General features: G+C 44.6%; 2 protein-coding genes across 2 annotated transcripts; both read left to right on the forward strand.

Annotated features, from left to right (window-relative positions):
* The first annotated feature begins 48 nt into the window (after nucleotides 1–48).
* On the forward strand, nucleotides 49–8,832 carry LOC123156712 (probable cadmium/zinc-transporting ATPase HMA1, chloroplastic). The gene is made up of 13 exons (XM_044574873.1): nucleotides 49–521; nucleotides 1,824–1,974; nucleotides 2,068–2,252; nucleotides 2,492–2,638; nucleotides 3,122–3,317; nucleotides 3,470–3,582; nucleotides 3,991–4,229; nucleotides 5,033–5,138; nucleotides 5,878–6,042; nucleotides 6,526–6,742; nucleotides 7,182–7,369; nucleotides 7,453–7,539; nucleotides 8,248–8,832. Exons 1-13 carry the CDS (start codon nucleotides 339–341, stop codon nucleotides 8,425–8,427), a joined length of 2,157 nt encoding a protein of 718 aa, XP_044430808.1. The 5' UTR covers nucleotides 49–338; the 3' UTR covers nucleotides 8,428–8,832.
* A 360-nt stretch (nucleotides 8,833–9,192) lies between these two features.
* On the forward strand, nucleotides 9,193–9,925 carry LOC123156713 (late embryogenesis abundant protein 46). Its single transcript, XM_044574874.1, has one exon. It carries the CDS (start codon nucleotides 9,317–9,319, stop codon nucleotides 9,824–9,826), a length of 510 nt encoding a protein of 169 aa, XP_044430809.1. The 5' UTR covers nucleotides 9,193–9,316; the 3' UTR covers nucleotides 9,827–9,925.
* The last annotated feature ends 16,245 nt before the right edge of the window (nucleotides 9,926–26,170 follow it).

Raw genomic sequence — 26,170 nt, forward strand, 5'->3', positions numbered from 1 at the left:
AGTTCCTCACCGCCTCCGCCGCGTGCTCCTCCTCCGCCCCGCCGCTCCCGCGCCCCGCGCACCTCCTCCGTGTCTCGAGGCCCCCTCCCTTCCCCCACCTCCGCCGCCGCCGCGCCCCCCACCTGCCCTCCGCGTCGCTGTCCCTAGCACCCAGGCCCCCGCTCCTCCTCGCCTCGCGCCGCTCCCTGCTCTTCACCCCCCGCGCCCACGGCGACCACCACCATCATCACGGGCACACTCACCACGGGCATGGGCACGGCCATGGCCACGGGCACCATGGACACGGCCACGGCCACGGCGGGGTGGACGTGCAAGGGGGAGGCGGGGGCGCGGCGGTCATGCGGATGGCGAGGGCGATCGGGTGGGCTGACGTCGCCGACGCGCTGCGGGAGCACCTGCAGCTCTGCTGCATCTCCCTCGGCCTTCTCCTGATGGCCGCCGTCTGCCCGCACGTCCCGCTGCTCAACTCAGTCGGGCGCCTGCCGGCCGCGCTCATCGCCATCGCCTTCCCTCTTGTCGGGGTAAGATCCGCTGACGCTTCCCAGCTGTTAGTTTCTATAAGTTAGGAGTACATAGGAGCAGTTGAAGTACCAATGCCAATCTAGTTAGAACCATGCCGTTGTAACTTCAATTGACTTCTAAGCATATTCTGAGGATTTTGTTCATCAGAGGAAGTTTTAGTGAATGCTTTCATTTCATGACATTGAATTTTGTTGAGAAATGTGCTCTTAAGAGATTACGGAGGAACTGCTAATGTGATACCATTATGGAACCTTAAAGTTTTTGTTCAAGCTGATAAAATTGACCAGTGTGAATTCAACAAAACTTCTGAACACCTGAGTTGATAACTTTGATACTGTGGGGCTGTTTGGCTCACGCCCACACCAGCCCCGCCAATATCGGGCTCGCCAAATTATTGGCGAAGGTTTTGGCCGCCGCCGTTTCGCCAACGCGCGGGCGCTGAATCTCAACGAACGACCAAAAAATTGGCATGGGCAGCAAAAACTGGCTACGATCCAAACAGCGGCCAATACTAGCGGTCAACGCCAAAACTTTGGTAGGGCAGCCGCGGGCTGCGATCCAAACAGACCCTGTAGTACTGGTTTGGGGGTAATATCTAGTGCAGGCTGCAACTCCGCCTATGTCTTCTAGGCATAGCCGGTCCCAAGCCCGGGTAAAGGAGGAGGGTTGTGATAGGCTTGGCGAGCCAACGTAAAAACTAGCCAGTCCCATAGGTATGAAACCCATTTGAGCGAGAATAGTACTAGGATGGGTGACCTCCTAGGAAGTCCTCGTGAAAGGGTTTCATATCTAAGGGTTGTGATAGGCTTGGCGAGCCAACGTAAAAACTAGCCAGTCTTTTGGGTATGAAACCCATTTGGGCGAGAGTAGTACTAGGATGGGTGACCTCCTGGGAAGTCCTCGTGAAAGAGTTTCATATCTAGCCTACCCCAACTTGTTTGGGATAAAAGGCTTCGTAAGTCTAAGTCATCTAGTGCAGGCTGCATATCAGGTCTACCAGCAGACTGCAGACCAACGAAGAAACACTCAAAATAAAAATTGAAAATGAGGAGGTATATCAATTACTCGCTAATAATGCACACCATGGAAAATTTCATTTCCAAACTTCAGAAATCTCTTCTATAGTGGTTTGTTACAATTAGAGCCACTGTTTGCGAAGAAAATCGGTCTAGCTACATTCCATTGGACAGGGAAGTGCTATGCTGGCTCTGCTCCTTAATACAGAAAAAATAGATGTTTGTTGCTTTGAGATTGCTTGTCTGTGAAATGCTTATGTGACATTTTTCCTGTTTTCATTGTAGGTTTCTGCAGCACTTGACGCTCTTGTAGATATTGCAGATGGCAAAATAAATATCCATGTACTTATGGCTCTTGCAGCATTTGCTTCTATATTTATGGGAAACTCATTGGAGGGTGGTTTACTTCTTGCAATGTTTAACTTAGCTCATATCGGTACATATTTGTGACGCTCTTCGAAATTCTCCCCATTTTGGCTCATGTTTATGAATTCACTGATAGTTTTCTCTTTTGTCGTTATTTCTTTAGCTGAAGAGTACTTTACAAGCAAGTCAATGTATGATGTGAGGGAACTTAAGGAAAATCATCCAGAATTTGCACTGTTGTTAGAAACAAGTGGAGACGAGTCAGCACACTTTTCAAATCTAAATTATGCAAAAGTTCCTGTGCATGACCTTGAAGTGGGTTCTCATATTTTGGTCAGAGCTGGTGAGGTGTGTTGTTTGTTTATTTAAAACTCCCTGTATTCCTATTTTTTTTTGTTCATTGCATAGCCTCTTCACAATCATCACATTGTTATTATCTTTCTTTCAATTGGACTGTCTTCATGTTACTAACTGAGCATAATGCTATATCCTATCTTCTTCTATTCCTTTTTCATGTAGATGCTATTTGTCTAGTCTAGTTCGTTGGGAATTTTATCTCATTGTGGCGCAGTTCTTCTATTCATTAGGCTGTGCCTGTTGATGGAGAAGTTTACCAAGGATCATCCACAATCACCATAGAACACCTCACTGGTGAAACAAAACCTGTTGAGAGAACTGTGGGGGATGCTATACCAGGTGGAGCCAGGAATTTGGAAGGAATGATGATTGTAAAGGTCAGGCCTTTTCTTTTTTCAGCGAAGAGATCGTTTCCAAGTTCATTTTTCTTTGCTTGTTTTGTTCATTAGTCCTGAATGCTTCATTTTCTTATCTTGCTTTATTCTCGTAAATAGGGTATTAGGATGTGTATGTACTGCTATACTGCTCACGCACAAACGTGATTACAGTTATTTAATAACAGGTCTGTAATATTTAACTTGCTAGTCATGGTTGGTACTGCATAGCCATCTTGACGAGATGAAACCATTCCAGACTGACAGGAAACATCATTCTGTGATATTGTAGAAAATGAGAAACAAACCTAATTAATTTTTACAGAATGGACAAACCTAATTGTATTTGTTGGTAGTTACTAGCAACAAATATGCTATTCCTTTTTCTCCTAACATAGCATTAAGTTAGCGCAGTTTATTACGTTTGGCGTGTCTCCTTCCAGAATGTTAGCTTTTCATGCTCTTATTCGGTTACCTTTGTTCTAGGTGACCAAATCATGGGAGGATTCAACACTCAACAGAATTGTCCAGCTGACTGAAGAGGGCCAGCTAAACAAGCCAAAGTTGCAAAGATGGTTAGATGAGTTTGGGGAGCATTATAGCAAAGTTGTCGTGGCTCTGTCTTTGGCTGTTGCACTACTGGGACCATTCCTCTTTAATTGGCCCTTTTTCGGTAACTCAGGTATTCCCCTAAGGTCACATGACATACTGTATTGGTGTTATTACAAATACTTCATGCTTCAGAAAGCTTAGTACTGATGATTTGGCAATTTGTACTGAACTGATGCACTGGACTCTAGGATTGAGCTTTCTGTGCTCTGACATTTTCTTTAGTTTGTAGGGGTTCAATTTACCGTGGATTAGGACTTATGGTGGCTGCATCTCCGTGTGCATTGGCAGTAGCTCCATTAGCATATGCCACTGCAATCAGTTCTCTTGCAAGTAAGGTACTGTCTGAAAGTTTCAACGTTCTTAGCTTTATTGTTTATTTTCTTCAGTTGGTATAAGCAGTGCTTTTTCGACCTCTAAATTTTGTGACATCATCTAGTTGTTTATTCTAATTTTTATCAGTATTTTACTGGGTTATTTTCGACTCATTTTTCTGTTCTATGGTTATGTGCACAAGGGCTGTGAGAGATAAGAGCATATTAATCTGAATTGTTTGTTGTTCTACAATTATATTAGTGCTGTTGCTGTGTGCATGGGAAGATATCAGTTATTACTTTGAGCCCATCTTATCAAACTGTGGTATCTTGGTTGTAGTAGCATTTACTATGACCCATGCTCCTGTTTCTTGAATGAACCTTCTTCTGGAGTGTGATAGTGGAATTATTCTCTTCTTTATTCCTCTGTAGGGAATTTTATTGAAAGGTGGGCATGTCTTAGATGCCCTATCTTCTTGTCAGTCTATTGCTTTTGACAAGACAGGCACATTAACAACTGGGAAGCTTATGTGCAAAGCAATCGAGCCCATTCATGGACATTTGGATGCGAGTAATGGTGTTGACCCTTCTTGTTGTACTCCGAACTGTGAAAGTGAAGCTCTAGCTGTTGCTGCAGCTATGGAGAAAGGAACAACCCATCCTATTGGAAGGTGAGGAAAATGGATAATTTTCCCAAGGGTCATATTTATTTGTTTTATTTTTTTTGCATGCATCATTATGAATTAGAACTATGCAACCCCTTGAACACTAGCTCCCTTGGGTCAAATGTATTGATAATTACTATACCTGCATTGAATTTATAGCCAATCCAGCCATCCAGGCCAATACTCTGCTGATAGCCAGATTTTCATCAGAGTGCTTTGATGAAAGACATCTGCTAGTTCATTTTAAACTATTTCTCAGTAATTACTTTAGTATTCAATTGTGTCTGGTTTGACGTCGACTAGAATCATCCAATGTACAATTTAATCTGCTATGTTCTGCTAGTGTACTTTAAAAACAATATTGTGGTTTTCTTCAATGTGAAATTCAAATATGTGCTTGCAAAAACGGAAGAGGGAATGCAAATATGCAACACCTTTTTTTTTACGTATTTTCTAATTTTAGCTGCAAGATATGTTTGACTAGTCTGTCCTTCAAGTGCTACGAGTCCACACGACACACGTTGAAAAAAGTGGTATGAATCCACTGCTAATCAGTGACGATGAATCCTTGCAATCCCAATATAGTGTGCACCATGCTTGATTTTCACTAGCTTATAGATGAGGTGCCAACAAGAATTCTATCATATGCCCTTAAACTTGGTGTAAACTTTATTGTGTCCTGCCACTATTTTAAGCTTAATGTTCAAGCTCATAATGTTTAGTTTATGTTCTTTATAGTCTCGTGTATGTTATGATTTTTTGTAGAATAATTTATAGCAGCAATTTGATATTGATTGTATGATTCACAGGGCAGTTTTAAAACACTCTGTTGGGAGAGACCTCCCAGTGGTTGCTGTTGAGAGTTTTGAGAGCTTACCTGGTAGAGGAGTTGTTGCTACTTTGAGTGGCATAAAGGTATGTGTAACTTAGACATATATTTCAACCAGCAAAGTCATATGGAAATTGGTAGATATATCAAAGAAGAATTTTCTGTTGGTGGGTTGTTATTGTAGGCTTGACTGCCACAGTGGACAGGCAGGGTTGGCCACTGTATCTCTATATGTAATGTTTGTTATTCTGGAATATGGAAACCATTGTAAATATGCTTAATTTGCAGGGAAATTTTATTTTGAGAGTATTTTCTAAATTTAAATATGCCAAGGTTAATATTGAAATCGATATAGTGCATATACAATTCTTTTTTTTGGATTTCTCATGCTCTCTAGAATTGGTGTTTGGTGTTGTGAAGGTTCATAAATGAGAGTGGTTTTCGAAAAATGGAGTTATTTGGCTGGATGGTTTGTTTTGTATTAGCTGAATTGCATAATTGTATCATGAGAGGAACACCCTTAAAACAGGATAATGAGATGATGTATCAAGTTTGGATGGTGTAGATCAAATTGGTTTAATAATCTCGTTTGGGTGAAAAGGCAAGAGTGGAAGAAGTCAAAGTGTTTTATTGAAAAATGCCATTGATCTTTCATTTACTATAAGCAACACACTCATCGCATCCCTATTTACTCATTATGCTATGGGTATGTTTCTCGTAGATTGAACAATTAGAATGTACATTGTGTGTTGTTTGGTCAGTACGAAGCATAAGATAACTTGGATCTTGGTATGTTAGGTTGACACTCATCTATTTCTATTACAGGCAAGAGACAGTGAAAATGAGTTTGCTAAGGCATCTATCGGTTCTGTGGAATATATTTCTTCACTATACAGATCTTATGGTGAATCTGAACAAATAAAAGAGGCAGTAAAGTGTTCTGCATTTGGTCCTGAATTTGTCCAAGCTGCTCTCTCAGTAGATAAAAAGGTGAGATAGAAAAATCTTCTCATATAAGTATGCCTTTGATGTTCTTTTATGCTGCTGTACAGTTATTTCTTTGGGATATTCATGTAAGCATTCATATATAATAATTATGTTAATTGATAAGTTAATGCAGGCTTGAGAATTGTTTTGGAATCTAAGGTGGATTACTTGTTGCAATCTAAGCTCATATGTTGCCCCACATCAATAATAAAGTGTGATTTGTTGAACACTATTTTCTTCGTTTGGCTGGTTGGGGTATGGTATATACTGGGAGAGCAAAGCAAAAATGAAAACATAAGTCGGTCTATATACGATAAGTTATGGCAGGCTGTAGTGCCTTTTACCCATAATAAATCTGCTAAATATTCTTGCTGCATGCCCACATCCATTTGAATGTATTATCACAACCAAATCACCATAGAAGTTGTTGATTATCTGAAGGTTTACCTTCCATGTATTATTTATCCGGTCACTGTATCTTATCAGGTAACCCTTTTCCACTTTGAGGATGAACCCCGTACTGGTGTCTGTGAAGTTATATATACCTTAAGAGAAAAGGCTAAACTTAGAATCATGATGCTTACTGGAGATCATGAATCAAGTGCTCAGAGAGTTGCTAAAGCTGTATGCATTGAAGAAGTTCACTTCTCTTTAAAGCCAGAGGACAAGTTGAACAAAGTAAAAGCAGTTTCAAGGGAGGGAGGTACTTAAGTTTCTTGTGACTATCAAATGGCAGTTTTATGAATTATGGTTACAACAGTTTTTTCCCCTTTCATATGTTATTCCATTATCGACATATCTAGCTTAGACACCCACCACTTAAACAAACTGGATTGCTTTCTACTCAATTTCACCTCCTTCCGTGTTGCATGGCTTGATCAAATGCCTAAATGGTTTTCCTCCAACTTCTAGTTACTATTGTATGTGATCTATAACCTACCAGCTACCACCTCAGGTCCTCAGCACTTTTTTCCCGTACTAAACTCTGTTTATTGTGCATTTGAAGCACTCTACTTTTTGCCAGCCCAACTTTTTCTCATAGAAGTTTCCGCTTGCAGTCATATCACCATATGCTCACTATTTGGCCCAAGGGAAGTTACTTCTGATGGCTAATCATTATGTATCATTGCATTTATTTTCAGGTGGAGGTTTAATAATGGTTGGTGATGGTATAAATGATGCACCAGCTCTTGCAGCTGCAACAGTCGGTATTGTTCTAGCACAACGCGCCAGTGCAACAGCGGTAGCTGTTGCAGATGTTCTGTTGTTGCAGGATAATTTATGTGTGGTGCCATTTTGTATCGCTAAAGCTCGTCAAACAACTTCATTGGTAATGTCTCCTTTGAGCTCAGTGTGGAACACTTATAGATACAATATTACTGGTTCTTACAATTTTGAGGTTCATCCTTACAGGTGAAGCAAAGCGTAGCTCTTGCCTTAACCTGTATTGTTTTTGCTGCACTTCCTTCTGTCTTAGGATTTCTTCCTCTTTGGTTGACGGTAAGTTCGTTCTTCCTTGCATAATCCTGTGTTCCATAATTCTTGTCGCGGAAGGAGTAACTTATTGATGCATCTAGGAGATTTAATGACCACTTGCCAATGACCCGAGGCTAACAATCTGTGTGGCATACTATGAGTTGAAAGTATAGGGGTGAAAATATGGTCATTTTATATTGATAGTGAAGTGTTACATGTTTTGACTGGACGAGCATCATTGTATTGTTGTTATTTTTGAAGAAAATCAGTTAAGTTAATTCCGGCGGATAAATTGATAGGCTGATTGAAAAAAAAAACCTGGATATTTGATATGGGTTAGAGTACGTGGTCAGAGTGAACACAAATATGCCAAGTCTTAGATTTTGAACCAGATTTTCCAGAGTTATCTATATGTTAAACCTCTTGATTCACAGGCTTTTTTTGTGATCTATTTCTGCAATGTCTACGTGGTTTTCAATATGTCTATCACGTTGGGATGTGTTTAGTGAGTAGAACACCAGTTGATTCTAGTGGAGAAGATGATCTTATACCCAAAGAATCTACCTACCATACAAAATTAAAAGTGGAGCTTATACAGTTAAGAACTCGGGATTACTTGCGAGCAAAGGGACATTTTACCTATAAGGATCTCTCCCACTCCCGTAGCGTGTGCACATACTTCATTATTATTGTGTTATTTATTGCTATTTACACATCTTGTCCAAATTTCAGGTTCTTCTCCATGAAGGAGGAACCCTTCTCGTTTGCTTGAACTCAATACGAGCTCTGAACCCTCCGACATGGTCTTGGGCAGATGACATCCGACAACTCGTGCATAGCCTAAAAAACTACGTCTCGGCAAAGTTGAATAGCTCCTCCTCAGATTGCTCAGCTAGTACCGTTCCTTTGTAGACATGTATAGCGGCTGTTGTTATCTTTGTAATTTCACTGCATGAGCTGTGGGGCGTTTAGGGCGACAGGTTTCTTCTGACCTGATTTTTATAGGCTGTACTCGTAGCACCACCTTGTAAAGAAAACATGCCTCGTTTCATGCTGTGTTCATAGCAGTGCCAACTGCCAAGCGTCCTGTAATCGAACTGTTGTTGGCTGAGGCTTGTTTGGTCCAGTGCGTCGGGTTGAAGGGCGAATCTGTTGCCAAGACAAGCTACTGTGTAGAGCCGAAGAAGGTCACACGACAAATCTGTGCTGAATACTCAAGGCAACTAAGTACAAAAGGGGTCGCGTCTGTACTCTGACGAAGTGACGATCATTTCATCCTCTAAGGCAAATATTGCAACTGCAGATGTGTTGTAGTTATGGAACACCATTGTTGAGCATCATGCTGAGGCTTGAAACCTGGAACTCCAAGCTCCCGAGCTGGACCAATAAATTATCCGTGAGGTTACTTTGAATTGGCAATTTTTTTCATTAAAAAAATGATTCAAAATCATTGATCGTCAGTGACATGGATGCAGGCAAAGTCTCAAATTAAACCTCGAAAATGCTCGGGGTGGAGCCACGGGTGAAGAAGCCTCTTTCCTGGGTGCCACGCCACCATGTTGGCAGCGCACGTGTCGGCAGCAAATCACCATCGCCGACCTGAAGCATCTTTGGTCGACCACAGCCCGCCACGGCACCAGCCCGCCAGCCTGCGTGGACCGCCCAGGAGAAAGAAAGAGGAACGCTTCTTCGTGTACACGACCAACGTGTCGCCACCACGTCTATCGCCGCTGCCGACGATGGTGCCCGCTATAAATCCGTCCGCAGCCTCATCTTCCCAAACCCCAACCAGTTGAATTGAATGATAGCATTCGCTAAAATCTGCAAAGCGCACACAGCCGAAGCTCGAGCACCTACTGTACTAGACATGCAGGCCGGGAGGAGCGCCATGGAGGCCACCAAGGAGGCGGCGGCGAACGTGGGCGCCTCCGCCTGCTCCGGCATGGAGAAGACGCGGGCCACCCTGCAGGGGCAGGTGGACAAGGCCACGGCGCACAGCGCCGCCGACAGGGAGGCGGCCGAGACGAGGACGCGGGAGCGCGTGCACGGCGCCGAGGAGGTCAAGCGGGACGCCATGCTCGCCAACGCCGCCGCCAAGGAGCGGGCCAGCGCCGGGGAGTACCACCCGTCGCAGGGCGCGCCGGGGATTGTGCCGGGCGGCGCCCCCGTTGGCGGCCACGTCGAGGCCGGCGTGGCCCAGAGCCGGCCGCTCGGCGCCGCCACGGGCACCGGGAGGCCCAGCGCCGCCCATAACCCGCGCGTCGGCGGCGGCGCCGCGCCGGCGACCGGCACCGGCGGGCAGTACCAGTGAGGACGTAGGAGCACGGCCATGTATGTATGCGCGCGTATGTAACCGGTTCAGGTGTATCAGTATCAGTGTAGCAGAGCAATAATTATCTCCCGACGATCATGACAAACTATGTTGATAAGACCGCTTTTCACGACCTCGTACCCTCTCTCCCCGAAAATGCTACTACACATGCGGGTAGCTAAGAACCAGGTACTCCCTCCGGTCCTTTTTAGTTCGCATATAAGATTTATCTAAAGTCAAGCCTCATAAAATTTGATCAACTTTATAGAAAAAATACTAACATTTACAATGTAAAATCAATATCAGTAGATGCGGCATGACTTAAATTTTCACATTACATAATTTTAGCATGGTAGATGTTGATATTTTTCCATACAAATATGGTCGAACTTTATGAAGTTTGACTTCAAACAATTCTTATATGCAGAATAAAAAGGACCGGAGGGAGTGCGTAGGTGTAGCATTACTCCCGAGACGAATTCCTACCCATGCCTCCGGAGACCACTCGCCTGGAAAATTCACACATGTGCACGCACATAACTTACATACCTTAGCGTGGCTAAGTGTTGTGCACACGTGACTGCTGTTGTGCACACGTGACTGCAGATGCTTCACGCCCGTGCCTGGACACGTGACTGCAGATGCTTCACGCCCGACGTTGCCTAATGCATTGGACTCATGTGTGCCACACACCCCTATATGAAAATGACATTTTAAAAATGTCATGAAATTTCAAAAATTCTAAAACACACCCCTATATGAAAATGACATTTTAAAAATGTCATGAAATTTCAAAAATTCTAAATTTTTGGGATATCAAACTGTGTACCACAGTTACCTTCAATGATCATTTTTTCAATGATCATTTTTGGTAGTATAATGCTGGAACCACGGGATGATAATTCCAACAGTTATCTGATTGATTCATACTATTAATGGTTGTACTTCGACGAATTGGGAACAGTGGGTATGAACGTTTAATGCTCGTGGTAGTCCTACTTTTTTAATGAATATAAGGAAAGAATTATATTTCACATTTGTTTGATTCTTCATGCCTTACATCTGAAAGATAATTTTTAGATGTCCAGTGCTTCAGTTGACAGCTCACTTGTGTTTATCATCCCAATGTGATGATCATGATTTCGCGGGCATACATACATAACACAATATGTAGTGATGAATGAGTTTTCTATTTTCTTTTTCAGCTCAGACACGACCTTTCATTTTGTCGTTTATCTAAATGATGAAGCGATGAAGCAAGCAATGTGTCAGAGTTATGAGTTAATTATCACAAGTGCTTTATTACAGCAAGCAATGTGCCAGAGTTATGAGTTAAGTATCACAAGTGCTTTATTACAGAAAGTGCTGATATTAAAGGTGTTGTTTTTTGCGGGGAAGATCTTAAAGTTATTGCTATGCTGGATTTAATATTCTTGAAGTGGGAGGAAAATCTGAAAATATACTACGGCAATCGAATCCGTAATCAAATGTTCTAAATGTATTTTGCTTGCATAAGAAAATAACCATAGTGTTATTCCAAAGAGCAAAAGCCCCCCCCCCCACCACCACCCAAAACCCCAGTTCATTGTTAACAATATTGAAAACGAAACCTAATTGACGTATGTCATGCTATTACTATTTTTAATCAAGTTACCTAAGGTAATCTCTTTCTAAGTTATTTTGAAAAGGTGATGGCGTGGATGGGTGTTGTAGGGACAGGGCTGGCCCTATCATTATAGAGGCCCTAGTGCGACTGAGGCACAATGAACATTAACATATTAACACGTAGACTTTCAATAACATATATCGTATATTATAAAAATATAAAGGCATTAACACAAAAAATTAAAAACATAATTTTAGTTGGCAAATAAAGTCTCAATACAATCATCTATATGTGATTATATGATGCAGACAATGATTATAATGTATTCAACTATAAATAACTGTTGAATAAATACAACATGGTGAAGTCCGCCGAGAGGGGGGGGGGCATATGCCCCCCTTCCATGTTGGTTTTTGTTTTGCAAACCAATTTTTTTGCACTTTATTTAAAATGGGCCCTAGGCCGCCGCACCTTTTGCCACGGCCTAGGACCGACACGGAAAGAGACGCACATTTGCAACCATCCATAATGTAAGGATTGCCTTGATGTGGGCACTGACACTTGCATCCTCGTCCAAATGATAGATTCGTGCAGTAGCTTCAACCTTCACATGCGTAGCTTTCAGTATTCAGTTTGGCACATGCACAATTTGGTTGGTCTATGATGGCCATGTCAAAGGTTGCCGCTGGGACATTTTGTGGGTCTATCCGGCCTGAACAAATCTCAGCTATTAGGAAAGTGTACCCATATGTTGACAAGAATTGCTTGACATCCGAGACTGGGTACATGTTAGGGCGGAGGGCAAGTCTGAGCCCAAAGCCTTGGTCACGACGTTCCCATTCCGTCCATGTCCAGGTGAAAGCTTAATCTTTGGGATCGGCCGATGGCGGCTATCTGTGGTCGTACCCTTCTGGGAGGCACTGTTTTGGAGTCCTAGCGTCGTTGTGGTCCGCCTGACCTTCCGTTGTGGTTGCTCATGATGGAGGTCCCCGTCGGCACCAAACGGTCCTTTCCGCACATCTGTAGTTTGCTTGGTTGTCGGTGGGGTGGTGTGTCGGTGCCCAACACATTTGTATCTTTCCTCGGGTGTGTGTGTCGTGTGCGGGGGTGGCGTGTGTCTGTATCGGTGCCTCGGTTGTTATGTGGTGATGGTTGCTTTATATAATATAAAGCGGGGAAAACTCTTTCTCGTCATATGAGAACTGTCCAACGAGACAATGATGGAACACATGTGCCGCAACCAGGACCCAAGTGCAAAGAATTGGTTATTCACAATGCACGAAGAACTGCCGGAGGACAAGTTCACCACATTGATAGTAATTTTGTTGGCAATCTGGAGCTCCCGGCGTAAGGCGATCCATGAAGACATATTCCAGAGCCCTTATGCAACACATAGTTTCATCACATCTTATATGAGGGAGATTGAGTCTCTTCATAAGTATTTAGTGTGTCTGTAATGACACACAGAGTTGTATCTATTTATAAACGGACACTGGTTGGGTTTGCATCAGGTGCCTTGCCTGTTTTGGCATAGCGCCGCATTCATGCACATGCATTGTCCGCGGCATCAACCCATCAACTTAGACAAACGCACCACATTAGCAACATGTAAACGGAGCTGATCGCACACAGTGGGAACAATCAGCTAGCTACAAATGCACCACATTGCCTTTTTATGTTGAGTAACTAGCACAAAAACACTAATCACAACATTTCAGCGGCATTGCACATTTGTCTATCTACATGCACTCTTTGCATATCTCAAGAAACAAAGAAGAAGAAAAGGAGCCACAAATACACATTAATATTGCAGCAGCTATAGCAATCTGTCTAGCTAGAACAGATTTCAGATTCAGAGAGAGACGGTGAGACACAAGTAATATAGAGGGGTCTAGCTATACTAATTCTTGCCACACGTACGTCCGTTCCAAAATAGATGACTCTAGTACAAAGTTGAGTCATCTATTTTGGAACGGAGGGAGTACTAATCAGTCACTAGTAGACAGAGTACTGATAGCTAGACTCCATAGCATAGGTAGGTAGGGAGTGGACAGGCTCCCTAGGCATGGATCAACATGCACTACGTACGAGTCAAAGGGCACGAACGAACAAGAGGAGGGCGACGAGGGCGCAGGAGAGGTAGAGCGGCGCAGCAGGACGTCGTGGGCGATGAACTCGGCCTTGTAGGCGTGCACGCGCGCAGGGCAGCCGCCGACGGCCGCAGCGGCGAAGGCACGGGAGAGGTGGAAGTAGGCGAGGACGCTGACGGCTTGCATGCTGACGGCCAAGGGCAAGGTGGCGTGCAGCCTCCTGGTATTCGGAAAGAAGGCGGCCACCTTGGCCATGGCCGCCGCCTGGGCGCCGGACGAGAGGACCAACAGCAGCCTATGCGTCCGCATGACAGCCGCGTACCAATCGGTGGCCGCGCACTCAATCCCCTGCTACTTCAGCTGGTGATGGGGGTGAAGGGCGGCGATGCAGAGCGCCAAGGCCAGGGCCCCCAACCCCAAGCCGAGGACGGCGTGTACCTTCACCAGCGTACGGATGACCGCCTCCAGGTTCTCGTCCTCCCCTGCAGCTGCGGCTCCACCGCCACCGGCAGCAGCACGAGCATCCATCGCCGGCGCTGGACTAGAAGAAGGAAGTGGCTAGCTGGCTGTGGCCTGTGTCTATGTCTGTGTCGAGCTGTTTGGGCTCTTAGCTTTGCCTCCACCGATCTCCGGCGCGAGTTTATATGCAGATGGACTGTCGTACGGATAGAAAGATAATGATGTCTGGGCGGGAACTCTCTTTTACGTATTTCGTTCCCAGTTTCGTTCTGCTTCTCTTTTTTTACTTGACTGGACTAAAGCAAAGTAGCAGAACGTACGTTTCCATGCATGGTCATCTCAAAGATAAATTCATATCTCCAGAAAGAAAAATAAAGTGGGTACTCCTTTGGTTCCGAGCCGATGCTGAACCGGGTGTTTTTCTGCTTTCTTCTTCCTGCATTGTCTTTTGTTGGTGTGTTGCCTTCAAACGCAATTTACTGCCCCTCTAAGTCCATGGAAACTAATGGTGGATCTTATCTTCCAGCAGTAAAAATGAAACCCCAATACAAACTGGTGACCATAATTTCCATTTTCCCCTTCTGTAAGCCCCATATATCAATCTAATTTCCGAAACCTAGTTATTAGCCGGCCCTTTGTTGCTTTGGTACGAGCCTGCCGTGAGGAAAGGATGGAAACCAGGAGTGCGTTTGCATGTCATGCATGGTCAGTGGTCAATGGTTAAAGGCGTCTTGCATGTGGGGCCTGCACTCACGTGCATGCATGCACGCTCTGGATTCGCTCACTTGCCATGGCCAAGTCAGCCACACACAATCCCGCTACCTTAGCCCACCGGCTAGCCGTGAGATTCCCAATCAACGCTATAGATCGATGCTACAGTATGGGTTACAGTGCCTCATCTACAGGATCAAACAGTGAACTGTTGCGTCGGTGAACAGTGCTCCTCCATAGTGGATCGATCTGGGCCACTCTTTTCCGATCAGTGGCTAAGTCAGGCTACTGTAGCTGGGACTTACCCACACAAAGGCAGCGCATGCATTGTGCACCGTCGTTTCTAGTTTGTTTGGCTTTTCCTTTCAGAAAAGCCCAGTTTCTAATTATCTTGCATTAGCCTTAGCAAAAGAAAAGGTTATCTTGCACTAGGATGGACTGCATGGTACCATCTATGCATCCACCGTCCATCCTTTTTCTCAGGTTGTGCACCTTTTAATCCGCCAAAATTTCATAAAATTATTCAATATTGTATAGCCTCAGTAGGAGTATGTATCTACTTTAAGCTTTAGTGTCGGACGGTACCATGCATACAAATACAACCAGGTGCTCTTCTCAACTCCCATCTAGACTACCTAGATTCTCTCTCCTCTCACACCCAAGTCTTCTATTTAATCTTCATGCAGAAGCTTAGATGGTGAGTATCTTCGTCTACACTTTAAAGTTCGGATTACAATCGATTTCGACAATTACATTTCTTCTGGCATGATCTTTTGAATAAGACTAATACTCAATTTAATTTTTGATAACTAAACTTTTCACTTTTGAAACATGATAAAATTGACATGAAAGTCTTTGGAACCAAGGCATATGTTTCATGAGGCTTAATTGTGTGTACGACAGATCTCTCTTGAGGTTTCATTGTGCATCATGATGTTTTACTATGTTCTTTTGTTCATCATGGTGTTTTTATTTCGCTAAAATATCACGTAAAGCATATATTTTTATTGGTGTGTGCTCGCGTGTGTGTGGTTTCAACAAGTATTTGTTGAAGGCTACACAAGTTCCAAAATAGTTTCATCTGGTTTCACCATGTTCAAAAGGGCACATAATGTTTCACTGTGTGTAAGTGTGTTCAGATTGTTTCAAGTGAATTTCAAAAGACTACAAGTTACGTTAAGGGCCAATATTTTTGGTGGCTTCTCCCATAAGTTGCTCCTCCAATTTGTTTGGGTTTCTAAGTTTGTTTATCGCTTACTAGTTTAGAAGCTTAAAACAATTAAGGTAACGGCTTATGGGGTGAGCTAGGGGGTGGGCAGCTTATGAGAGACACTGCCAAAATAAATAGGCCTAAAGTAGTGTGATATCATTTTACCGGGGTTCGTCGTGTTTCATAGTGCATCATCATGTTTCATTGTGTTTCTGTCCTCATCAATAATTTTGTCTGGTTTAAATAAGTCGGGAATATGTATCATATCTAGAGGCTTGCCAATTTCAACCGTTTTTGTGCCAGTACAAAAACCACCTCCCAAACCAATAGCAAGACAGGGAAGGGAAGGAAGCCATACCTGGCAACAAAATCAACACATTCAATGTGGAATAAAAGTCGAGACCTAAAGCAAACTATTCGGTGGAGGAGAACAGAACCAACACTAATTGGCACATCGATTTTTTTAAGGGAGAATAAACACTAGTAGAAAAGGGGGCAATGGTCCAGGCCGGGCCAGCCCATTAGTCCCGGTTCAATCCAGAACCGGGACCAATGGGGGCATTGGACCCGGTTCGTGAGCCACGGGGGCCGGCCGGGCCACGTGGGCCATTGGTCCCGGTTCGTCTGGACCTATTGGTCCCGTTTGGTGGGACGAACCGGGACCAATGGGCCTAGCTCCTGGCCCAACACCATTGGTCCCGGTTGGTGGCTTGAACCGGGACCAGAGGCTGCCCTTTAGTCCCGGTTCGTGCCACGAACCGGAACCAATTAGTTGCCTATATATACCCCTCGCCTGCGAGCAGAGCACTCCCACTGCTCTGTTTTTCGTGGCCGGCGAGGGGAGAGCTTTGTGATGCTCTAGCTCACCTCCTATGCACACGAGGTGTTTGATGGAATGCCCGAGCCACACTACTTAAGCTTTCTCCTCTCCAAGCTCGACCTCCAAGCTCCATTTTCCTCAATATTTGTCTAGGTTTAGCGGTCCGTCACGTCCCCTTCCCGTCTTCACCGCCGTCGATTGCCCGCGCCGATCTCGTCTCCGGCACCACCGTGGTGAGCCTCTTGTTTTTATCTTCTTTCTGACAGGAAAAAAAATTCTTACTTGTATGTTTATATAGATACTTGTATAATTTTCTTACTTTTATTATTGCATCTTATATAGTGCGATGGTTTTGGTATCCGCCCCCGTCGGCCCTCGTCCTGTCTATGATTCGGATGTGGTATATATTATCTTTTCATAACTATTGGTTCATTTATTGTTTATGACAATTATGCCGACCAACGTGACATATATTTTATTTATCTAGGAGGTTGTTGAACCGGAAATTCCAACCGACCCTATTGTCGAGAGGTTGAATTTAGTTGAAGAAGAAAATAATTTGTTGAAGGAAAAAATTAGAAAAATTGAGGAGGAGAAGATGATATTGGAGTTGCATGTTGCGGATGTCGTCGATGATCACAAGATCAAGATGGATGCAATGCGCTTGAAGATTAGAAAGATTAGAAAATATGCCATTCATATCGAGGCTTGGTATCATTATGCCGTTGGATCAGTTGTTACATTGGTTGCGATTATGATCGCATTTGTTTTTGCATTGAAATGTTTTACATAGTTTCAGTGTATGATTTAATTAATTTAGATGCTCTGCAGAGCTTTATGTTGTTAGATGAGAACTATGTATGTACTTTGGTTTTAATGTGATGATGAACTTCTATTAATTTGTCACTTAATTATCTATTCATGATGTTCTGTAATGATTTTTGACACACTTAATTATATATAATGCACGCAGATGAACCGGCAATGGATGTACGGTTCAAGACACACCTCCGAGTACATTAAGGGCGTGCATGATTTTCTCGAAGTGGCTGAGGCAAACAAGAAGAATGGTTTTATGTGTTGTCCATGCCCTATATGTGGGAATACGAAGTCTTACTCTGACCGGAAAATCCTCCACACCCACCTGCTTTACAAGGGTTTCATGCCACACTATAATGTTTGGACGAGGCACGGAGAAATAGGGGTTATGATGGAAGACGGTGAAGAAGAAGAGTACGATGACAACTATGTGCCCCCTGAATACGGTGATGCTCCTGAACATCAAGAGGAACCAGACGATGTGCACGATGATGCTGCAACGGGCGAAGCTGCTGAAGATCAAGAGGAACCAGACGATGCGCCCGATGATGATGATCTTCGCCCGGTCATTGTCGATGCAAGGACGCAATGCGAAAGTCAAAAGGAGAAGCTGAAGTTCGATCGCATGTTAGAGGACCACAAAAAAGGGTTGTACCCCAATTGCGAAGATGGCAACACAAAGCTCGGTACCGTACTGGAATTGCTGCAGTGGAAGGCAGAGAATGCTGTGCCTGACAAAGGATTTGAGAAGCTACTGAAAATATTAAAGAAGAAGCTTCCAAAGGATAACGAATTGCCCGACAGTACATACGCAGCAAAGAAGGTCGTATGTCCTCTAGGATTGGAGGTGCAGAAGATACATGCCTGCCCTAATGACTGCATCCTCTACCGCGGTGCGTACAAGGATCTGAACGCATGCCCGGTATACGGTGCATTACGGTATAAGATCAGATGAGATGATCCTGGTGATGTTGACGACGAGCCCCCCAGGAAGAGGGTTCCTGCGAAGGTGATGTGGTATGTTCCTATAATACCACGGTTGAAACTTTTGTTCAGAAACGAAGAGCATGCCAAGTTGATGCGATGGCACAGTGAGGACCGTAAGAAAGACGGGAAGTTGAGAGCACCCGCTGACGGGTCGCAGTGGAGAAAAATCGAGAGAAAGTACTGGGATGAGTTTGCAAGTGAGCCAAGGAACGTATGGTTTGCTTTAAGCGCGGATGGCATTAATCCTTTCGGGGAGCAGAGCAGCAATCACAACACCTGGCCCGTGACTCTATGTATGTATAACCTTCCTCCTTGGATGTGCATGAAGCGGAAGTTCATTATGATGCCAGTTCTCATCCAAGGCCCTAAGCAACCCGGCAACGACATTGATGTGTACCTAAGGCCATTAGTTGAAGAACTTTTACAGCTGTGGAATGGAAACGGTGTACGTACGTGGGATGAGCACAAACAGGAGGAATTTAACCTAAAGGCGTTGATGTTCGTGACCATCAATGATTGGCCCGCTCTCAGTAACCTTTCAGGACAGACAAACAAGGGATACCACGCATGCACGCACTGTTTACTTGACACCGATAGTATATACCTGGCAAGCTGCAGGAAGAATGTGTACCTGGGCCATCGTCGATTTCTTCCGACCAACCATCAATGTCGAAAGAAAGGCAAGCATTTCAAAGGCGAGGCAGATCACCGGAAGAAGCCCGCCATGCGTACCGGTGATCACGTACTTGCTATGGTCAATGATTTACACGTAATCTTTGGAAAGGGTCCCGGCAGACTAGCTGTTCCGAGTGACGCTGGGGGACACGCACCCATGTGGAAGAAGAAATCTATATTTTGGGACCTACCCTACTGGAAAGACCTAGAGGTCCGCTCTTCGATCGACGTGATGCACGTGACGAAGAACCTTTGCGTGAACCTGCTAGGCTTCTTGGGCGTGTATGGGAAGACAAAAGATACAGCTGAGGCACGGGAGGACCTGCAACGTTTGCACGAAAAAGACGGCATGCCTCCAAAGCAGTATGAAGGTCCTGCCAGCTATGCTCTTACCAAAGAAGAGAAGGAAATCTTCTTTGAATGCCTGCTTAGTATGAAGGTCCCGACTGGCTTCTCGTCGAATATAAAAGGAATAATAAATATGGCAGAGAAAAAGTTTCAGAACCTAAAGTCTCATGACTGCCACGTGATTATGACGCAACTGCTTCCGGTTGCATTGAGGGGGCTTCTACCGGAAAACGTCCGATTAGCCATTGTGAAGCTATGTGCATTCCTCAATGCAATCTCTCAGAAGGTGATCGATCCAGAAATCATACCAAGGCTAAGGAGTGATGTGGTGCAATGTCTTGTCAGTTTCGAGCTGGTGTTCCCACCATCCTTCTTCAATATCATGACGCACGTCCTAGTTCATCTAGTTGACGAGATTGTCATTCTGGGCCCCGTATTTCTACACAATATGTACCCCTTTGAGAGGTTCATGGGAGTCCTAAAGAAATATGTCCGTAACCGCGCTAGGCCAGAAGGAAGCATCTCCATGGGCCATCAAACAGAGGATGTCATCGGGTTTTGTGTTGACTTCATTCCTGGCCTTAAGAAGATAGGTCTCCCTAAATCGCGGTATGAGGGGAGACTGACTGGAAAAGGCACGCTTGGAAGGGACTCAATAATATGCAGGGACGGATATTCTTGGTCTCAAGCACACTACACAGTTCTACAGAACTCTACCTTGGTGACCCCGTATGTCGATGAACACAAGAACAGTCTGCGCTCCAAACACCCGGAGCAGTGCGACGACTGGATTACATGTGAACACATCAGGACTTTCAGCAGTTGGTTGGAAGCACGTATCAGAGGTGACAACACTGTTTGTGATGAGCTGTACTTGTTGTCCAGGGGACCATCTTTGACTGTATTGATTTGGAAAGGATACGAGATAAATGGGAATACATTTTACACGATTGACCAAGATCAAAAGAGCACCAACCAAAACAGCGGTGTCCGCTTTGATGCAACAACCGAGAGGGGAAAGGACACATATTATGGTTACATAGTGGACATATGGGAACTTGACTACGGACATGATTTTAAGGTCCCTTTGTTTAAGTGCAAATGGGTCAATCTGTCAGGAGGCGGGGTACAGGTAGACCCACAGTACGGAATGACAATAGTGGATCTGAAAAATCTTGGGTACACTGACGAACCGTTCGTCCTAGCCAATGATGTGGCACAGGTTATCTATGTGAAGGACATGTCTACCAGACCGAGAAAGAGAAAAGATAAGGAAGCGAATACATCATACGATGAGCCAAAGCGCCACATAGTTCTTTCAGGAAAAAGGGACATCGTGGGAGTGGAGGGCAAGACAGACATGTCTGAAGATTATGAAAAGTTTCATGAAATTCCTCCCTTCAAAGTCAAGGCTGACCCCAGCATCCTGATAAACGATGAAGATTATCCATGGTTACGGCGCAATAAGCAAATGACACAAGCGAAGAAAAAGTGAAGACTTTCTCCCGCAACTATTATGATGATACCATGCCAACTTTGTAACTGACGAGTATGATACCATTGTCCGTTTTGTACATGCACATGCTATGTGGGTCAATTTATGATACCATGCCAACTTTCAACTTTTTCAGAGTTCATTTGAAATGCTTTAATGTCTTATGGTTCGGCCCTCGTAATAATTAAAAATAGCAACAATAAGTATTTTGATTGTAAGTAGAAACAAAATAAAATAAATAAAGCAAGAAAGAAAACAAAAAAACAAAAAAGTGTTTTCAAATTTGAAAACTAATGGCACTAACAGAAAGTTTATAATTTTCCTAAAACTAAAAGCAAAAGAATTGAAAAATAAAGCAAAAAACAAAAGAAAATAAATAATGCAGAAAACAAAACAAAAAAACAACAATAAGTATTTTGTTGTAAGTAGAAACAAAATAAAATAAATAAAGCAAGAAAGAAAACAAAAAACAAAAAAAGTGTTTTCAAATTTGAAAACTAATGGCACTAACAGAAAGTTTATAATTTTCCTAAAACTAAAAGCAAAAAGAATTAAAAAATAAAGCAAAAAACAAAAGAAAATAAATAATGCAGAAAACAAAACAAAAAAACTGGAAAAAAATAAAAATAGCAACAATAAGTAAAGAAAACAAAAAACAAAAAATGCCTCCTACTGGGCCCCCACGGCCTGAATACGACATGAAACCCTACTATGGGCCAGGATTCAGGCCCGCAGTAGGCCCAGAAGGCCCATCAGGCAAAGCAATAGCAAGTAGGCCCGAAAGCCTGCGGTGGAGAGGAGCTCGAGAGGGGTGCGGCAGTGGGGCTTATAAACCACTGCGCGCCCCTCTCAACTAGCGAGGTGGGACTAAACTTTGGCCCCGACGCGGGCAGCACAGGGGCCTTTGGTCCCGGTTGGTGGCACCAACCGGGACTAAAGGGGGGGGCATTGGTCCCGGTTGGTGGCACCAACCGGTACCAAAGGTCGCCGCTTCCCGCCCTTTGGGCTGCCGAAAAAGAGGCCTTTGGTCCCGGTTGGTGGCACCAACCGGGACTAAAGGGGGCATTGGTCCCGGTTGGTGCCACGAACCGGGACCAATGCTCATGGTATATAAGTAGCACTTCACAATTTTGCAGAGTTCATCACCACAGTTGCCCCCCGACGACGCCGAGCACATCGTCGCCGCCAGGCTGCCCCGACGCCGCCCGCCGCCCCCGCCGTCGCCATCGTCGTCGCCCGCGCCCGTCGTCGTCGCCGCCCGCGCCCTCGCCATCGCCCGCGCCCTCGCCCGTCGCCATCGCCGCGCGCCGTCCCTGCCCCAACGCGCGCCGCCCCTGCCCGGCCGCGCGCCGCTCCTGCCCCGACGCCGTCGCCGCGCCACTGCTCGCCCCGACGCTCCCGCCGCGCGCTCCTCCCTCTGTGAGCACCGCGTCTTGCGGCCCCGCCGCCGCCGTGCTATTTTTTTAGTTATACATGTTATTTTTTATATGTTTTTAGATTCATATATGTATGTATGTATTTTTTAGATATATGTATTTTTTTATGTTTGTTCATATATGTATGTATGTATTTTTTACATGTTTTTTTATGTATGTATGTATTTTTTCAATTGTAATGATGTTTTAAAGTATATATATATATATGCAAAAGTTAGATTTTTAGAAAAGTTTTATCTATGTATGTTCTCTGATTTAGTACATTTTAGGTTAGTTTAATTTTTAGAAAAAATTTATATATCTAGCTAGGAAAGGAAGAAGAAGAAAAGGAATGAGAGGAAAAAAAATAAGAAGAGGAAGAAAAGGAGAAGAAGAGGGGAGGAAGAAGAGGAGAAATAAATAAGAAGAAGAAAAAAGAAGAAAATGAAGAGGAGAAGAAGAAAGGAATAGAGGAGAAGAAGAAAAAATAGAAAATTCTATTTTTTCTTCTTCTCCTCTATTCCTTTCTTCTTCTCCTCTTTTTTTTTCTTTAATCTTCTCCTGATCTATTCCTTTCTTCTTCTCCTCTTTATTTGGTGATATTAATTATTGTAGAATATGCAAATGCTTGTATATTCATATGAGCAATGCATTAGGCAAAACCTTTGTTTTTTTCAAAATTTTCTATTTGAACATTTTTTTAAACAAGCAATACTAAAAGAATGAGAGGAAAAAGGAAAATAAGAAGAGGAAGAAAGGAGAAGAAGAGGAGAGGAAGAAGAGGAGAAATAAATAAGAAGAGGAAAAAAGAAGAAAAAGAAGAGGAGAAGAAGAAAGGAATAGAGGAGAAGAAGAAACAATAGAAAAATTTCTATATTTTCTTCTTCTCCTCTATTCCTTTCTTCTTCTCCTTTTTTTTTTCCTTCTTCTTCTTCCTTCTTCCTTCTTCCTCTTTTCTTCCTTTTCCTTATTTTCCTTTCTCGAGGGAGAAGAAGAAAAAGAAGAGTAGTAGAAGAAGAAAGGAATAGAGGAGAAAGAAGAAACTTCAACACGAGGGGGGGTACCGATACCCCCTCCCCGATAACATTATTTTCCCATGTATATGTATGTCGCATCGTTGTCGATATAACCCCCTCGAGATAACTTCGACATGAGGGGTGGTCGATATATATACCCCCTCTCGACCGTGATAACTTATACAACGGCAGCACCCCCCTCGGCCCTCTCGCTCGACCAAAACTCTCGAGGACACCCAAACCCTAGAGAGAAAACGATGTTGGTCTCCTACCCCCTCCCGCCGCGCCCCTACCCGACAAATTAACTCTCTCGAGGCCACCCAAATTTACCAAGTTAAAAGAGCGTTGTCATCGAGGCCACCCCAAACCCTTGAAGCGTTGTGTCGAGGCGACCCCAAACCCTAGAGAAGCAGCGTCGAGTCCACTAACATGTTTCCTTATTGTGATTAGCTAGCTAGTTCTACGTTTGCCACTAATATATATATATATATATATATATATATATATATATATATCCATCTGTACCATGTTTGAATAATAATTGACATGTTGTAAATATTTGCAGAAACTATGGAGCACTCCCGAGACGAAGAAACAGAAGCGATGTTGGGGGACATAATCGCACAAGGAAGTGATGAAGTTGCGTCATTTCTCAACGACACCGATGGTCAGGAAGGACTGGGTGAAGAAGAGGGCTATGTTCATGATGGCTTCGGCCCATTAATGCCGGTACAAGAAGAGGACTATGTTCATGATGGCTCCGGTGACACAATGGAGGTACAAGAAGGAGACCGTGCTGACTGCTCCGGTGACCGAACCGAGTCCGGCCAAGTATATATATATATATTAGTTAAGCCCGTGCTGACTAGTTAATTGATGCATCCATTGTTTTGGTATATGTACACATATTAATTACTCTCGTCTTTCTTCCTTATAATTTCTAGCCCTCCAGATCGTGCACAACTTCGGTAAGGAGATGAGGCCCGAAAAAAAAGTTGAGCTCGGATAAAAAGTTTGAGATCATAGAAATCGCACCCGACGGCGAACCGATTGAACCCATCCGGACAAGGAAGCCATTTTCTGCTCAGTGCGGGGTTCTTGTTAGGGACAAGATCCCGATCAGCATCCATCAATGGTATAAGCCTAAGGAGGAAGACCCTGAGGTGTCTTATGTCAATGATATGCAGAAAGAAGATCTTTAGACTCGGCTGAAGGCAAATTTCACCCTACCGCTAGAGGAGGATCCGAAGAAGCCAGTTAAAGAGCAATTAATCAAGTCTTGTGCTCTTAAGAAGATGGCAACCCTAATGAGGAGGTGGAGGAAAGAGCTGAACCAGTTTGTCGACAAAAAAAGACACCAGAATTCATCGGCAAATATGAGAAGATCAAAGATCACTGACCCGCATTTGTGGCCCACAAGACATCAAAAGAGAGTAAGAAGATGTCGGCGACAAACAAGGAAAATGCTGCGAAGAAGAAGCTTCACTATCGCACGGGGTCAGGTGGCTACCTCAAAGCCCGGCCTAAGTGGTCCAAGGCTGAGCATGATCTGCTTGAAAAAGGGATCGAACCAGAGATAATGTACTGGCCAGACCATTGCCGGACTTGGTTCTTCGGGGCTGGCGGAACCTTGGACCCTGTAACAGGGAAGTGCCATTGGACGGACGAGCAACTGCAAATACCGGTCAAGAACCTTCGACACTATATCGATGCAGCGCAGCGAGGGACATTCCTTCCAAACAGGGAGAAGGACGAGCTCACAATGGCCCTTAGGAATCCTGAGCACCCTGGACAGGCACGAGGCACGCTAGGCTCCATTCCATGGAAGGTTGGTTTTACGGACGCAGGGGGTTACAAAACCCACGAGAGGAGGAAGAAACTGGAGCAGGACCAACTGCAGGCGCTGCACGAAAGGGTAATGGGGCTAGAGGAACGAGAAGCAGTAGATCGCAGCAAACAACCTGCCGAAGCTTCCCCCGAAGCTACCCCGCCATCTCAGCGGAGAAGCAGCGTGGCTTCCACCAAGCTGCTTCAGCCGGAGCATGTCTTGACGGCTCCTACCATCTATCCCGTGGATAATATCACGGAGTCTCAAAATTGCCACATTATGGCGCGATGGATGAATTTGAAGGTCAAGGCGGTTGTTGGCCAAGTTTATCCTAGTGGACCCGGCACAACTTATCACTGCCAGCCGATTCCAGAAGAATATGCTAAGGTGATGGTGGATGAAATAACAGAGGGATTTGAGGACCTCCTGCTTGACCACCCTACCGGTGAAGGGGAGACTAGGCTGGGTTCTGCTCTAAAGACTCCATGCCTATGGCGGAAGGAGCTCATCAACCTTCCGAACTAGACACCTCCGCCTCCTCCTTCTCCTCCAGCGAGTCAGGGCACTCCGCCTCCTCCACTGCCTCCTCCTCCGGCGAGTGACGATCAGGGCATGCGTGGCGGCACTCCGCCTCCTTCTCCGCCTGCGCCGGCGCTCCCGAGTAGCCAGAAGCCTCCTCCTTCTCCGCCTCGCCAGCAAGGGCGGAAGAGACCCGCCGCCGCCCCGGCTGCTCCGGCGCGTCGTAGTCCTTCTCCTCCGCCTCGTAAGCAAGCACGAAAGAAGACAGACGCTGTAGCCACTCCGTCTGCTCCGGCGTCTAGCAGCACAAGAAGAGGAGAGAGGCAATACAGATACGGTCCACCTC

Source organism: Triticum aestivum, chromosome 7B (genome assembly GCF_018294505.1).
Source record: "Triticum aestivum cultivar Chinese Spring chromosome 7B, IWGSC CS RefSeq v2.1, whole genome shotgun sequence".
Taxonomy (NCBI): Eukaryota; Viridiplantae; Streptophyta; class Magnoliopsida; order Poales; family Poaceae; genus Triticum; species Triticum aestivum.

What these genes read in the sequence shown, in the direction of transcription:
- LOC123156712 (XM_044574873.1), top strand. Translation starts at nt 339, where the DNA reads ATGCGGATGGCGAGGGCGATCGGGTGGGCTGACGTCGCCGACGCGCTG. An exon ending in AAGGAATGATGATTGTAAAG is followed by an intron (nt 2,639 to 3,121) that starts GTCAGGCCTTTT and finishes CCTTTGTTCTAG; the next exon opens with GTGACCAAATCATGGGAGGA. An exon ending in CTACTTTGAGTGGCATAAAG is followed by an intron (nt 5,139 to 5,877) that starts GTATGTGTAACT and finishes TTTCTATTACAG; the next exon opens with GCAAGAGACAGTGAAAATGA.
- LOC123156713 (XM_044574874.1), top strand. Translation starts at nt 9,317, where the DNA reads ATGATAGCATTCGCTAAAATCTGCAAAGCGCACACAGCCGAAGCTCGA.